Below are 16,848 nucleotides of genomic sequence, written 5' to 3'. Positions count from 1 at the left end.
GACGGGGTTTCGGGCCGGCTGTTGTGTCATGTGCCTGAGGCTCTGTCATGATTAAGGGACACGGTGCTAGGTGACTTGATACAAAATGTGCTTTAATTCAGAGGTATTCCTCCTAAAATTCCAGCGTGTGTCCAGGGTCCAGTTTGGGGGAAGATAGTTACACACGTATTCCGGAGCAAGGCTTGACCTGAGCTGAGTTCTTTCCCTTCTTAAGTCTCATCCCTTTATCTTAGTCCTACTGTCTGCAGTCACTTCAAAGACCAGCTCCACAGCGTTATGAAATCAAATCCAAGGGCATTTCTGGGCAGGGATCGTGTGTTACGAGGAGCCCGTCAGCTGGAGCTGCAGGATGCACAGTAAACTGCTTGTTTTGTGGGTTCCTTCAGCTGGATCTTGGCATTCACTGATGTTGCTTTTTTTTTTTTTTTTTTGCTTCATGTAAAGAACTTTCTCCTTTACTGTAAACATCTACACCCAGAGATTGGCTAATCAATAGCTAATAACCTTGAAGCTTAATTAGGCCACACACAAATATAAATTTAGAATGGTATTTGCTAATCGCAGTACATTCCCAGTAGGTGTATGAGCGTGTGCGCCGTTGATGTTTGTGTGTTGGTGGGTTCCAGTTGCTGATGTTTCGTTGGTTGTCTCCAGGTGCCAGTACAGTGGTCCGACATGGTCACTTTGAAAGCCAGAATGACAAATTATGGCTTACCTCGATACCGGTGGCTTACTCACGCTTGGAATTTTTTCCAGAGAGAGGTAAGTGCTACAATTTCTGAGGTAGAGGGGATGGAATACATGGCGCACTCTCAAAACAAATGTTCAGAGCTTTGGCGTTGGTCATTTTCTCTGTGCTGAAAAGGTAAGCCTGTGATTCAGTTACCGCTGGTGTAATTCTTTATTGAGAAATTCCCTGAGTGACTCCATGTCCTGCTTTTCCTCCTGTGTCTACCATTTCCCCTTCATTTCGCATGGTTCACGTATATTTTAAGAATTTCTTAAAAGCCATTTTGCTAAACTACTGTGAGATTTCCTTTTTATGAGTGTTTCTTGATAAATCGCCAACTCTTACTTGAATAGATAATTTTTCATGAATTCTAGAGTTGTCTTTGTTTTAAACAGTTTTTTTTTTCTTTTTTTGATAATGGCTCTCTTGTGGGAATGAAGTGTCAGTGTATCATGAGCTTTCTAGTCAGAAGGATCTTGGTTCAAATTCTGGGTCTGCTACTTACTATTACATGAGCTTCTATAATTTACTTAGCCTCTTTCAGCCTCAGTCTCCTGGCCTGTAAAATAGGCATAATAAAAGTACCCTGCCTCCTTGGGTTGTTGAGCAGATTAAATGGGATCATGAGTTTGATCTCAGTTAGCTCCTGGTTATTACAAAGCATAGGTGCTTTTAGCTTTTCTCACCTGACGTCCACATAGCCCTGCGTCCAGTCGTCTTCTCAAACACAGACTATAAGTAGATGTTTAAAACCTGGTGATTTGAAGGTCACCACTGGTCTTGCTTCACACCATGCTCTTCTTCCAAGCTATTTCCTTGTGGTTAGAGATTCCCGGGTGACCAAGTATACCCGTTTCCTTTCATTTCTTTTCGAGCTGGCCGCAAAGCCTGTGAGAATCGGTGTCTCACCTGATGGATGTCCAGCTCTCTGTGCAGTTACTCTGTCTGGGATGCGGGCAGAAATTTAAGTCCAGGATAATCTCCAAGTCTGGCTCTTTGTGTTAGATGGTGAAAATTATCATTGTAACACAGATTTCCTATTTATTTAAATGCTTCCTGGCTTTGTTTGTTTACCATTCATTTGTACTAAAAACAACATAGAGGGAAAATAGGTGAGACGTTAGGGAATTTATAGTAAGCTGTGTTCAGCTACTGGCCTGGGTTGAAGCTGCCCAGAGCTCTTTATTTTCTGGGATTTCTGATGTGGACCATGATAATCCAGGTTAAAAAAACAAAGCAAGTTTTTCCCCAGTGGTATGAAGAGGGGCTCCATCCAGATGGACAGCGTACAGAACAGCAAACAATACCACGTATTTTTTAGCTTTGTTGCATAGTTAAGTTCCCTCCTCCATATCACAGGCCTGTTTCATACAAAAGGAGGGTGGAGACCTCTGGTCACCCTGAAAGAGTCTTTTTTAAAACCCCTTGTGTCAGTCTGTTAGGGCTGTGACGGTAATAAGTGATCACAGACTGGGTGACTGAAACAATAGAAGTGTATCGTCTCATAATTTGGGAAGCTGCAAGTCTGAGATCAAGGTGTGCAGGGTTGGTTTCTTCGGAGGCTTTTCTCCTGGGCTTGTAGACAAGTCTCAACCCTGTGTCTTCACGTCATCTTCCTTTTATATGTTTCCATGTTCAAATTTCTTCTTCTTATAAGGATATCCCTTATATGGGACTAGACTCACCCTAGTGACCCTGGTGACCTTGTTTTCATTTAATTCCCTCTGTAAAGATCCTATCTCCAAATATGGGGGTTAGAATTTCAACATGAACTTTGGAAGAGGGGAAACACAGATCAGCCCATAACACCCCATCCCCCAAATAAATTGTGGAGCTAAGAGTGACCTCGTCAGGCCCCAGTTGTCCTGACGACCCGTTCAGTGCAGTTCTGTGCATGTATGTACCTCACTGTGGTGGGCTCTCACTTAAGCCCTAGAGATCTTTATTTAATACCTTTTTAAAAAGTGATTTTTTAAAAAATATTTTATTTATTTATTCATGAGAGACACCGGAAGAGAGGCAGAGACACAGGCAGAGGGAGAAGCAGGCTCCCTGCGGGGAGCCCGATGTGGGATTCGATCCCGGGACCCCGGGGTCACGACCTGAGCCAAAGGCAGATGCTCAGCCGCTGAGCCACCCAGGTGCCCCATAAAACTGATTCTTAAAAATGCATGTACTTACTTATTTTAACTTAATGGTTGGGAAACAGGCTTTGGAATAAGTAGGCTGTGCAACACACTGGTCTGTGGTCTCCACAAGTCATTCAACCTGTGAGAACCTCACCTTCCACTTGTGTAAAATACTGGTGGTATTTTTCAGTTTGACTGGATGCAGGCAAAAGTGGCTTTATCTCACACTGTGATTTTAATGGTGGGAAACTGCAAGGAGATGTAGATCTAGTCATGGGCATGCCATGACGACGTAGGGGAGTTTCCAGGAAAACATTCAGTTTCAATTTAGTATCTTCTGTTGACACAGAGAAACAACTATGTAAAAAGAAAAAAAAATATCTCAGTGACTTATTAAAATTAAAAAAATACATCTGGCACTGAACATGGTATGCTCAAGTTATTTGGAAAAGTCATTTCTATGGAGCACCTCATTTCCTGACAAGGCCAGATAAATGGGCTGTTCTATTGTGGATGGAGTTTGAGTTCCAAGAACTGTACTTTTGTCCTCAACGTAGAAAAACACATGTCCTTAGGAAATGAGAGAAGTAGGTTTTCTCTGAGTGCAAGGATTTAAAAAGCCTGACTTCGAAATGTAGTACTTTATGATTTTTAGAAGGTGAAATCTTTTTACTACATATGTTTTCGATGGATATTCATTGACTTATGTAGAATACATGATGTCAAATTATGTTTGACCTAATTTGTGATGTTTGTGGTACCTCTGTAGCTTTTACAACAAGTTTACAAAAGATATTTAAGAAATGTTTCTCAGAAAATCACAGTATATTAATTGTAACATGAGCAATTCCTCATTTAGGATGATTTTTTTAAAGTTAGATATGTAGGCAAATGAAAAATGCAAAATCGTTTTTAGTATTTTCCTTGTTTTCTTTTTACATGAGAAGTTCAGAAATCTTCATAGTTTGATTTTTGTCGGATTTTGAAATGGTAGATTGTGATATGGTGTTAATCCTGGGCACAGATTGGTCTGTTGTGCTACATAATTTGCAGAGCCAGTCACTCTTGGCAAAATTCTTCTCAGTGATTGCCCAGAGTCCTTGTTTTTGACTATAGGGAAGAGGAACTCCTTCTACCCAAGGGCAGAAAATTATCATAGCTAATTATTCTTAACCTAATCTACATATGTCCCTGAAGCAGTATTTCTAAACTTTGAGCAGAAAAAGTTTTTGCTAATCCCTGGTGAAATGAGACAAAAAAAGACCAAAAGACAACGTAGCTTTTCTTAAATCCAATTTTTTTCAAGCTGAAGGCACATCATTTCTTCTGCGATGGATGATGGTGCTAGAATACGATACTTTATTTCAAGACTCTAGTTCACTTACATAAACATTTGTTGGCCCAACGTGAGTTTATATCTCAAAAACTTTTTGAAAATCTACTGGCTAATGAATTCAAGTCGGGTGATTTTTGTGATGTGCGCTTTTGGTCAACAACTCTTTCTACCAAGATTATGGAAACTTTTACTTTAATATTTGGATTTATTAAGCAGTTAAATTGGTATTAGGTGATACACGAATAGACTGATCAACTGTTCTGTAGTGGGTAGAGGTTAAATGATGGATATAAGATTCCAGCTAGTAGTTTGGTTACTGTGCATTTTGGATTTATTGCTACGTGATCACCTGTAGAAGATCTAGAGCTGGGGAAAGACTCAGCCATGCCTGATCTGACTGCTTGTGTTATAAGCATTACTGTTCAGAATTGTTCCACTGTGGAGTCCTTCACTACATTTCTGTCATCAGCTTAGAATGTACACATAGCATTAGGTGATGACAGGAATGAGTGTAGCTCTGGGCACAAAAATGTAAGAAATCTAACGTTTAGTCTTCTGTAAGTTAAGAAAATATTTTTGTAGTTTCTGAGCCTGACCAGTCTTTTTTTTTCTTTTTTTCTTTTTCTTTCTTTCTTTTTTTTCTTTCAGTTTAAATGCTGTGGAGTGGTGTACTTCACTGACTGGCTGGAGATGACAGAGATGGACTGGCCCCCAGATTCCTGTTGTGTTAGGGAATTCCCAGGATGTTCCAAACAGGCCCACCAGGAAGATCTCAGTGACCTTTACCAAGAGGTAAGGCCCTGTGTGGTTAACTTAATATGCATACAGCTTTTCTCATAATGATAAGAGGAAGAGGAAATCTTCCTCTTCTGTCTAAATATAAAGGCCCTTAAGATTTTTCTCTGGTACGTGGAGAAGTAAGGTAAAGCTAAAAATCAATATGGAAATCTGAACCTTATCACATGTTAACAAAGGAAATTGGGAAAGACTAGGTGTAGAATCAGTTGGATTTTCAACTGTATCTTCTAGAACCAATTTCTATTGCCTCCTAGGGATCCTTTGATAACAGGTGCATGCAGTGTGTGTAAAGACCTCTGGATGTTCGAGAAGGCAAGGTTTGGAGTTCCCGAACATGAATATTTATTTTAGGGCCCCCACATAGACTAAAAACATGTGTAGGAAAAAACGTAATAAATCCCACTCTCCAAGGAAAATGTTGTCTTCTACTCTTCAGTTCCCCCTACTGGCTAAAGATCAGCGATGTTAGTTCTAGTTGGCAGATTTCATGGAGTTACATACTCGCTGGGTTTAAGATCAGTCGTCACATGCCCCAGAAAGTTGCATGTCTGTGTTTTCTGGGAGAATTTATCCGAATCATCAGTTATTCCTTTATTAGCAGAAGTTTCCTACTCTGCTAGTTTTTAGCAGTGATTTTCAAACTTTGTTAGCAGAATCTAAATTCAAAATAAAATCTAGAACTATGCCATCCAGTACAGTAGCCAATAGCTACATGTGGCCATTTAAATAAAAATTAAATAAAAATAAAAATGTCATTTCCTTTGTTGAAATAGCTGCATTTCCACTTGAGACTAGCAGCTTCTGTATTAGACAATGCAGATATAAGACATTTCCACATTACAGAAAATTTTATTGTAGTCTTGATCTACAATGGAAGCTCAAAATGTAAATCAGATGGAAGGGAGGCTGCCTAGGCTGAAGGGCTGGGCTCATTTCCCAGAAATATCTTCAGTCAAGCGTCTGGGCATCGAAAGCACTATTAAAAACCTCTGGCTTATCATAAAGTAACAACTCATGCTATTCATAACATATTACACACGTGTGTAGTGTAGCTATAAAGTGAAACTTTAAAACGGAATATCCTGATTTATAAAACATGCATTTTTATATGTATTTCAAGATAGTTACCTTAGGAGGTTATACCTTTTTTTCCCTAGAAATACTGTTACTGTTCAGAACATCCTTTAGGCTGCCAAAGTCTGTTGTAGAGATGCATAAAAATCAGTTTCATTAATTTATGGTTGTAAATTAGCCTATTTGAAAACGATGGTGGATTACCTATGCAAATGATCCATCATATTTATATCTGAGACATGAATAGCTTTTGGCTGTTAAAAAATTCATCTCAGAGGTCAAGACTATGCCACATTAAGCACATCCAGAGCAAAGTGCTTTGGAAGATGTGCCACAAAGAAACGTGCCAAGTATTTTTTAAGAGATTCAGAACAGTATTAGTTTCCTAGGGCTGCTGTAACAAAGCACCACAAAAGGAGCAGCTTAAGCTGCAGATGCGTATTGCTCCATAGTGCTGAAGGCTGGAGAGCTTGAGATCAAGGTGTCAGCAATCGTGGTTCCTTCCAGGAGTGTCAGGACGAAATCTGTTCCGTGCCCGTCATGCAGCTTCTGGTGGCTTGATGGCAATCTTTGGTGTTTGCTGGTTGTGGAAGCATCACCCCATCTCTGGCTTCGTCTTCACATGGCGTTGTCCCTGTGAGTGTATATCCCCAGATACCACCTTGTTCATAAAGGCACCAGTCATACTGCTTTAGAGGCCCACCCTTCTTCAGTATGACTTTACCTAACCTAATTATATTGGAGACGAGTCTATTTACAAATAAGATCACATTCTGAGGTTCTGGGGCTTGGGACCTCAACATATGCATTTGGAAGGAACACAACTCATAACACAAATTGTCGAAACAACTGAATTACTCTGGTTGTTTATTTGAAAAGATAATCAAAGAATTACTGGGTCAATGTCTCTGCGTTCTCCTTGATGATGCTACATCTCCCCCCCCCACCCCCACCCGAGGGGGAAAGTCTGAAATAAGGATGGTCAACCACCAAGTTCAACAGTTAAAGCCCTGTTCGTTCCATGAAACAGAGAACAGTGCTTAATATTTCCGAGATATTATTCAATCAGACATCATCATGGATATTCCAGTATGTTATAGCTCACCACTAGTTTTTGAAGACACAGATGATTACAGTGTAGATTGTAAGTGTAGATGTGGATTGAAACCTATCAACTCTCCTCGTGAGAACTTAATCCATTTGTTAGTTTTTAGGAGTGGCAGGTCAATATGGGAAAACATTGGGCTGCAACACTGTGTATAATGATCTCTACCTTCGTTAGTGATTGGTACTGATAGTATGATCATAGCCATTGATACTGTGACAGTATGATCATAACCAACCATATTGATCCTAAGAATGGCAAAACAGGAATTCACTTACCAGATCTTCTCATAAAGTCTGAATATGGACAGGGTCACTTCAGTTGTGCTTTGCTTACCTGGAAAGCATTCAGTAAGCATTTGATAAAATTTTCTTGCTATAAAAATGCAATTCGTGTTTACTAGTTTGTCTTAGATTATTTCCACTAGTGGTGTTTATAGAGGAATGAATGCCTGACGTTCAGGCTGCCTATAATTGCTTATTCCATGAATTTTGAGTTCGAAAGAAGCCACCTGACTGTGCGTGTGCAAGTTGAGGAGCCAGATTATTTTAAAGGCTTTTTCATATTTTCATCAAAAGACTTTCAGGAGCAAGCTGGCATTGTCACTTATGAAATGTTCTTTAGACTTCCCGTGGAGATGGAGGCTCATTATATCAGAGTGAATCTGCTTTTACATTTTATAATTAATAACAGATGCTGGTATTGGTAATGATATAATGTATAATTTTATGCATAGTTGACTTACAAAAGTGGATCACTTAGTAGCTTTATGGCACAAGCACAATTAAATCCATCGTTAAAAATAAGACTTAATTCCACTTTGCCCTGGAGAACATATGTTTCCTAATTGAAGAGTGCCCAGAGACCATCCACCTGGAAGACGAGGGGTCTAACAGGGAGGAACAAGTGAGGGACAGCTAGAGTTATTTATGTTGCTTATTCTGAAGCAGCAGATAGTAGGGGGAGATATTGCAGATGTCTTCAAATATTTCAAAGTTCATCATTCAGAGCAGGAACTAGACTTACTCATTGTTGCTCCAAGGGCCAGACGTTACAGGAAGGAAATTTTGAATCAATAGAAGGAAGACCTTGCTCATCAAAATCCGTCCAATTGTGACACAGGTTCTCTTGTAAAATAATGAGTGTCTCATCACTAAAAATATTAAAGCCAAGGTCAGATAACCATGTCATTGGCGGGTAGAATAGGTTTTTAAATTAAGAGTGGATCTGGACTAGATGAACTTCAAGGTCCCTTTTATCTTTCATATTCTGTAAGCTCAGAGATAAGAACTGCCTTTTTTTATTTTTTTTCCCCTGCAGTCTTTCTTCAGTAGTCTGAAATCAAGGAAATAAATCATTCTCAACCATCTGGTGGCCTGATGGTCCCTGACCCAGTAATATTTTATGACACATTTGAAATCTGTGAAAAAGGACAGAACAGATAGCAACAATTGCACAGTGCCCCATCAGAGGTATTGTCGGGTGTGGTACACAGGTCCTCCTGTGCCTGTAGTGAGCTACACACTTGTGTAAAAGTGTAGGCATAAACATCACGGGTGCAGGTGTCTGTCGTCATCGGTTCAGTTCCATCACATTGGTTAATGCACCGTGTTTTGTGAGTGCCTCCCAGGCTCCGGGTGCTATTGTGAAGGCTGGGGACACAGCAGAGAATGTCACAGACCAAAACCTCTCCCGTATAGCTCCTATTCCAGTTGGGAATGCAGACTTTTAGCGAGATCAAAACAGCAATAACAAATAATTTCAGGTAGTGGTGAAAGCATTTTGAAGACTCTGAATAGGGTCGTGTGCTAGAGAACGGCTTTCCTGGTGAGGGAGCTGCTTAGGATGGCTGGGAACCTGCTCTTGGAGGAGAGGACATTTGAGCAGAGAACAGTGGATGAGAAGGAGGTGGCCATGCAAAGATCCGCTGAAGATTTTTTTTTTTTAACCTATGAAACTACAAGTGCCAAAGCTCACCCAGAGGTAGCCTAGTCCAGTGAGTACTGACTGCTTAATCTCATGGGGTCGTTGGTGTAAACACGATCTCCGAACACGAGGTGTGAGACGTGGCCACAGCCAGATTTCAGACTCAAGAGTGTAAGTTGATGGGATACAGGACTGGGCTGCGTCTCTTCCCTCTCTTACTTGCTGAGCTCTCTACCGTATCATTACTAAAGTTCTCTGTCTACACCTGACCTGGACGAGAAAAACCAGAGAGACAGAAAAACAAGGAAGGCTAGCAGAGGAAAGGGCTTCATGGCGAGGGACCCCCAACCTCTTGCCCTGGACCTGTGCTCTTCTTGGGTGGCTTCAAGAGAAACGTGACTCTGCTCAAATGGTTCCCAGTGTTTGATAGGCATTTTTTTTCAGTGACTAGGATCCATAGGTGTTATCAGCTTTGCTTGGGAAGTGTGAAGAACCACGGTTGTGGAGATGGCTGCAGGGTTTGCTACCCCAGATACCAAATCTCAAGGGGACTGAAATGCCATTTTTCTCCTCCGTTTGCCACCTCAAGGAAAGTGCATGGAAGCCTGTAGGTTGACAGCAGGCCCTGCTGCAGATGGACCAACTCAAAACGTAAAGACAAAGAGGAACAGAGGACACAGTAAGATGCACCCCAAAGGCTCCTTTCTTCCTTCTGTAGTTAGAAGAAACAGCACTATGAAAAGAGATTGGCTGCTGCTTCAGAGAAATGGCCTTCACGGCAGATTATAGGAGGGCCGGACAGAGAGATGGTTTCCACACGGCCTTTGGAACCCTTTCCTCTCAGACCCTCCGTCTGTGTCTGTTCTATGCTGTGTTGGGTTTGAATAGCAAATATTCTTTATGATTCCCTTTGGGACAAGTAATTTAGCCCCAAACCATTTCTGCCTCTTTGGGTGTTTTTTTAAAATTTCTTCTCTGAGTAACAGAAAACATCTACAAACAGGATGATGGGGGGGTGGGGGGTGGGCAGGGAGCGTGGGAAGTGGCGGGATGTGGTCTCCCTAAGCCCTGGTTGACCAGACGAATAGCCCCGATAGTGACAAGGGCATGCGGGTCTGTAGTGCTAAGGGAAAGCACCAGGCACATTGGGAGGCTCCCCCCGGTATCCTCCCAGTAAAAGGTGGGGGTAGCCCACAGTGAACCATGTGGGGCGGCTCTTGGACCTTGTTTAAGATTTACTTATTTATTTTAGAGAACGAGCAAGCGAGTGAGCGTGAAGGCACAAGGGGGAGGGGCAGAGGGAGAGGGAATCTCCAGCGGACTCCACACTGAGTGCAGAGCCCTACGCGGGGCTCCATCCCACGACCCCGAGATCAGGAGCCAAGGCGACACCCTTAACCACGGTTCATCTGAAGTGTTTGTCCTCCATGTTGTGTGTTGACTGCCGTGTGAGCTGAGAGTCGTGAGCTCGTGCTGTCGTCCCTCACAGATGGGGGCCCGTCCTCCTCGCCTCCTCTGTGCCCCTTGTTATTGGCAGGTGGAAAGCAGTGTCCTGGAAGTCTCAGGGAAGGACAGGGCCCAGGCATGTGTTTTCTATAGAGGGAAGAAGCATGATCCAGAAGTTAGCAGGACTCGGGAGGTTACATCTTTGCTCCGCCCTTTACCTGCTGTGTGACTTTGGGCAAGGTTTTCCTGTCTCTGGGTTTCATTTTTCTCACCTGGAGAATGCGGGTGACCAAAGAAGCCCCATCAGGCTTGTCTGGAGAGTGAATTCACATCTGTAACAGCACCTGCTTACAGCAAATAGTACCAGTCATAGTGGAGATGTCAAGTAAATTAGGGATTGGTGAGTATACCTGGGAAGTTTTTCAAATAAGATACACAAGTATAAAGCTCCGTGAACACACATGACCTTGTTTAAGTTTTTTATGAAGGCATATTTTCTATGCCTAAAATATTTCTAAAATTTTTCTAAATATTTCTATGAAGGCATATATTATTATCTCCATTCTCCAGATAAGAAAAGTGAGGCACAAGGGGGCTGCGCATGACCTAACCTGGTGGATCTCTTTGATTCCAAAGCCCATGGTTTCAGACACTAAAATTTTGAGATGTGGAGCACATAGTGAGGAGCAAGCCGCGTGTTTGTAGATTTTTTTTTTACTTTTGAACGTCCACGTCTTTATTTGTATAATGAGAAAATGACAGTACCTACCTCATTCTATTACACAGACGAGTCGAGCTTAATGAGAAACCCTTCGCCAACCACGCGGCACGTAATAAACACAAATGTTCTGTACGTGGTGGTTGCTAATGACAGGAATGACAGTAATAATTGTAATTTATTAACGTATTTATTAAAGGAAATAGAACAATTAACGATCTAGGATTGATTGGATTTTTAACTAGCCAAAGCATGTCCAGTCTTGGTCGTAAACACAAGAAAGTATGCATTTGCTGGTGTTCTGTATCTGTGCTGCTGAAAGGAGATGATCAGGTCAGGGTTTCAGGGACGAAACGGAGGTGGCCAGGGGCCCAACGAGAGCGTATGAAGGAGCAGAGCAGCTTGTGTGTGCTACTGCTCCCTCGGCCAGGGAATGCCTCCTGCTGGAGCTGACCTGGCAAGGGAGGACCGCATTGTCTGGGCTCCTGACTAGGGTCTCTTTACAACCACATCTTTCTGTAAAGGTGAAAAATGTCCGGTAGATGCAGTCTTTTGAATTTGGTGATTGTCTGCCCAGTGAGGATATTGAGAGAACCAGATGAGATATGAGGGACTGGCATTAAGAAATAGGGCTTGGGGCCCCGGGCGGCCTCGTCGGTTAAGTGCCTTCAGCGCGGGTCATGATCGCGGCGTCCTGGGTGGACGGTTGGAGCCTGGCACTAGGCGCCCTGCTCGGCGGGGAGCCTGCTTCACCCTCTCCTTTTGTCCCTCCCCACTGCTCTTGCGAGCGCTCTCTCTCTCTCTCTCTCTCTCTGCTCTTTCTCTCAAAATAAAATAAAAATAAATAAAATTTAAAAAAAGAAACAGGAAGACTTTTTCTACTGCATTTCCTATGCATGGGTTTGGTTATTGGTTAGCCTTACTCCTAAGAGAACAGGGAGTCCTATGGTGAATTTTACTTGCTATTTATTATTTTTTTTTTCAAGGAAGCATTTCTTACCTCACAGCAACGTAGGTTTATCAGTGGGGAACGTCTGGTTCCACCTGTGTAAAGCTCGTGAACTCATGAACTGCATTCAGTTTTTTAATTTTAGAAGAAATAAGGCTGAAGATATTATCTGTGTAACTGATAATTAACGCAGTCATTTCAAACTTGGAGAGTCATGTTTATTACCAAACATCCATTAGAAAAATATCAATACTCACATGGATTGGCACCGAGATTTTATTTATACTTCATCTTCATAAGCTGATTAGAAGTCTGCCTAATTTTTTTATGTGGCCTGTGAATAGTGAGTACTAAAAGACCAAGGGGTTCTTCTAATTTTAGAAAATCATTCTGGAGCTAGATCAGAGCATAATTTCAAGTATATCATTTCCTCAAGTGACATCAGGCATCCTGACATGCCTTCCAATAGATCCTACGAGATGTAGGGATTAGTGATTTTTTTTTCTCTGATAAAAATCATGTTATTATTTGCAGTTAATAGTTGAGCAGAATTTTAATCCTGCGGCGAGCAAAGTAGGTGAGCCAATATACTTAATCATACCTCTGAATTTTCTGAAGTTATTAACGCAGGACTAACATAGCTTTATTTAGGAAGAAAAAATATTCAATGTAAATCAACTATAAGAGTATTTCATTTTGAGCAAAGCATGGAAGTGTAATTCATTTCTTTCCAATTCTGAATCAAACACCCTCTGTGAAATGGAATGCAGTTTTGAACTCTAACATTTCTGTTTCCTCTTTGACTCACTCAACAGAAGTGTTTGTTTATGCGACTAAGTCTCTATGAATAGTACAATAGAGGATATAGAGACACATCTGTATTTTTTTTCCTTCCCTAGACTTAGGGTCTTGTTTTTCAACAAGTGTCCACATTTACACTGAAAAGTGGAAACCTCATGCATGATTATCTGAGTGGCTGAAAATAAGCTCACAACTTGCGTTCAGACTGAATTACTTCACTGAGGGCCGTGGAGCATGGGCCATCAGCCCTGAGCTGTTTCTGTGAAGAGTTGAGAGTGGCTGAAGAGGACAGTGCTTGCACAGGGATCCACAAAAATACCGTCCTCAGGAAGAGGGATGTTCTTTTGGAAAGTTAATCCCTCACTTTTAAGTAATTGTGTAAATGATGCACTAATATTCAGCGTGACGCTGGATATGCTGCAAGTTGCTACAGAACCGTCTGGGTCATCATCAAACAAAATTAAATTATGTACAATACAGAGAGATTTGTTGTTAATGAATTCTCTTTTTTTAAGATTTTTTATTTATTTATTTAGAAAGAGGGAGCAAGAGAGCACAAGCAGGAGGGACGGGGGGCACAGTGCAGAAGGAGAGGGGGAAGCAGGCTCTTCGCTGAGCAGGGAGCCTGACCTGGGGGTCCTGGAGGCAGGGCTCTATCCTCGACCCGAGCCCAAGGCCAAGGCTGACCGACCCACCCAGGCACCCCTGTATTTAATGAACTCTAATAACAAACTTAAGTCTTAAAATTCTGAAAAAGAAAGTCTTAAAATTCTGTCTTATTTGAGGGGTTATCTACGTACTTTGTAAACTAAACAAGGTAGCATTAGGGCTGCCATATTGTTATAAAAACTGAGGAATCTACGGCCTTTGCTTTGAATAAGCAACCCTTGCCCACCTGGACACAGTGTCAGATCATCCCCGAGATCCGGAAGGAGGCCAGGTCCTGACCCTGTATCATGTGATACAATCCCATGTCCACACTTCTAGGGAACCTTGAAAAACTGTTTGCCCAGGATCCAAACATTCACAACAGCCTTGGTTGTCTTAATACTTTCCTGCATTTTCTAGTTTCTTAAAGTTAAAAATCAGTGTTGTTTTCAGAGAAAGATTGACCAAATCAGCACAATCCAGAAAGAGCTCAATAGATCTGAGGAAGTGTATGTATTTAGAAAACTTGAGGGGATTAGGAGTATTTAGCTTGGAGAATAGTTCCAGAGAAAGTGATGGCTCTTCAGATCCGGCTCTCTACCTTATGGAAAAGAGATCATCTGAGAGCAGAACCAGGACCAACACATCTCATTTAAGAAGACCGGTTCCAAGAAGGAAAAGTTGAAGAATTAGTGTTACTCAAGGGTGGACAGGATTGTCTAGTGAGGGAATTCCTTTCATTAGAAGGGCATTTTCTTGAAGGCTCTTTGTGTGTGTATATGAGCCATCTTTTTTTCTTTCTCTGCACGTCTTGTAACTTTTGTTACTGTTGTTGAGAACTAGACATTTTAAACCATATAATGTGGCAACTCTGGAAACCAGACTCTCCTCCCCCTCGCAAAGTCTGTTGTTGTTTGCTTGCTCATTAATAACTTCCTGAACGAATTCTGTGAAGCCTGTATTCTTTGTCGTGTGTGGCCACTGAGGTCTGCTCAGTTAATTCAGGGATCGGTTAATGAATCAACAGAGATTTCCATTAGAGGCCTGAAACCAGCAAGCCTCCCAGTCCCTGTCCAGGGTTCCCAGAGCTCCAAGTTAGCCAGAGGTAAGACCTGACTGCTTTTCCTTTCTTTCCTTAGCATGTCCTGCCCTACTCCCGTGCGTGTCACTTGTGAGATCTCCAGATCTCCCAGAGCTTGGCCAAGGTCCCTGTGGGCTACTCATGCCCCCAGATTTTCCTCTTCGGCTTTTTGACTAGCTCAGTGTGTGCAATTATTATGCACTGCCTCGGGCAGCCTCAGTGTTTGTCTGGTTGCTTCTGACAAACACCCTCAGGGAAAAGGCTGTTGCCCCGGTAGAGCTCCAAATCAGGTTCAAAGAAAAACAGCCTTGCCAGTGAGGTCTTCCAGGGCACCAGCAGATAGGACAAATAGTGACAGCTCTCTGAGAATGGCGCTTTGAAGGCGCTCCAATGCTGTTTGTTGCCTCTGGCTTCCAGGCCACCGGTTTCCCTGTAATTATGGGCTGTTGATTTTCAAGGCTACTGCAGAGCTGGGGAGAGGAGATGCGGTAGGGCTAATTAAAATGTGACAGAGCTTGCTGCTGTTCTGACTGGGACTCTGGTACTTTTCTTGAATAAGGCTCCGCAGATTGCTACAAGGTTTGGTTGATTTTCAAAGTCTAAAAAAGTCAATTGTGACTATTTTTGCTAGTTCTTTCATTGCTTATATGGAAGAGAGAATAGTGAGAGGTCCTTTCCCTGCCAGTTTTGCTGATGTTGTGCTGGAAGTGCTTTTTAGCCCTATTTTTAAAGGTTAAAAAGTTGAACTCATTAATTTCCAAAGTCCCCTCCCACTCAAGCGTATTCAGTGTCAACTAGGGTATCACATGCCCCAGACCATCCTGGATGATGTGATGTACAGTAGCACCTTAATAGGTGTGGTTGTTTGAAATATAATTAGAGCAGACTTTCCCTGAAACTGAAATATGAAATACAGCAGACTCTAGTTTAGTTTTCAGTCTTTGCTTGCTTTTACTCACGTATTTGAAAAAGAAACATTACCTTTCCTGCAGTTTTTTTTAAGTTTGAATGAATTAGTCAAAAGGGTCGGAGACCTTATGCCAATAAGAAGTGTACATCATGATAAAGCTGCCTCATTCATCACGTGGTCCCACAGAAAAAGAACAACTATCGAGGTAGAATTTAAGTAGTAGTGACCCCCGAAAAGGTAAAAATCAAATGCTAATTGACTTAAAGCATTTCATGGGATTGAGGCATCACCATATGCATTTCTTGAATGGTTCATATTTAATTCTGAAGTTCATTTTAATTATTATTACCGAGTTATTGATATATCCATTCTAACGAATCATTTATTTGCATTTTATAAGTACTGAGAATGTAGGTAAGGAGCTAACTACATATAATCCACAGCCATTTTATGTCAGTTTCTTTTCTCTATAGATGGATATGGTGATCTGGAACTGGCAATGATGTTAAATACTGTATCCATATAAGTTAATTTTCCAGATGTTTGAAGCTAAACCTTTTAAATTTAACTGTCTTTGATGTGACCCTTTCCAAACTATATTAAACACTTCTCTGCTTCATGAGAAGGTGGTGATTGAATGTCTCAGTGGCACGTAGTCATTTTAGATTCTTCACTATCTTCAAAAACAGTGTCAGCCACCAAGGCTCTTATGAGCAAGGGTTGTTGTATCATGACTCAGGGGTGGCACAATGCTGCGATTTGGGTATTTTCATACTCTTTTGAAAAGTGTAGTACCTCGTACTTGCTCATCCATACTTGATTTTCATAGAGTTTCTATTTCAATTTGAGCTTTCTAATCTTCTGTGGGCAGATGCACCAGATCAGCGCTGACACCACTCTTACTTACCATGTACTAGACCCTACTCTAAGTAGTGTGTTTATTCCTTTCATTTCCCCAATTACCCAAGTAGGTCAACACTATTATTATCTTTTTCAGATGGCAAAACCGAAGCGGAGAAAGAGTAAGTAACTTGCCCAAAGTCATGTAGCTTACGAGTAGGAGAGCAGGGACCTGAAATTCAGAATTCTGGTTCTGTGGTCCATGATCTTAACCATTATTCTATCCAGTGTCATACGAAAATGCTTGTTGGAATTACACATAAACCTAACAATGAGTTGGCTCTGATAGACTAGCCG

The 16,848-nt window shown here is 41.6% G+C and overlaps 1 protein-coding gene across 7 annotated transcripts in view; it reads left to right on the top strand.

The window, feature by feature from the left end:
• TSPAN12 (tetraspanin 12) overlaps positions 1-16,848 on the top strand; it is a 63,916-nt gene that overhangs the window by 42,885 nt on the left and 4,183 nt on the right. For all 7 annotated transcript variants that reach the window (XM_055314713.1, XM_055314711.1, XM_055314712.1 and 4 more), the window contains 2 exons: positions 655-762; positions 4,844-4,987. In XM_055314713.1, coding sequence (XP_055170688.1) covers positions 655-762; positions 4,844-4,987 — 252 coding nt within the window. The remainder of the gene's footprint in view (positions 1-654; positions 763-4,843; positions 4,988-16,848) is intronic.

Source organism: Nyctereutes procyonoides, unplaced genomic scaffold, assembly GCF_905146905.1.
Source record: "Nyctereutes procyonoides isolate TBG_1078 unplaced genomic scaffold, NYPRO_anot_genome, whole genome shotgun sequence".
In the NCBI taxonomy this organism is placed as follows: Eukaryota; Metazoa; Chordata; class Mammalia; order Carnivora; family Canidae; genus Nyctereutes; species Nyctereutes procyonoides.
This window is presented reverse-complemented; position numbering and strand designations above follow the sequence as displayed.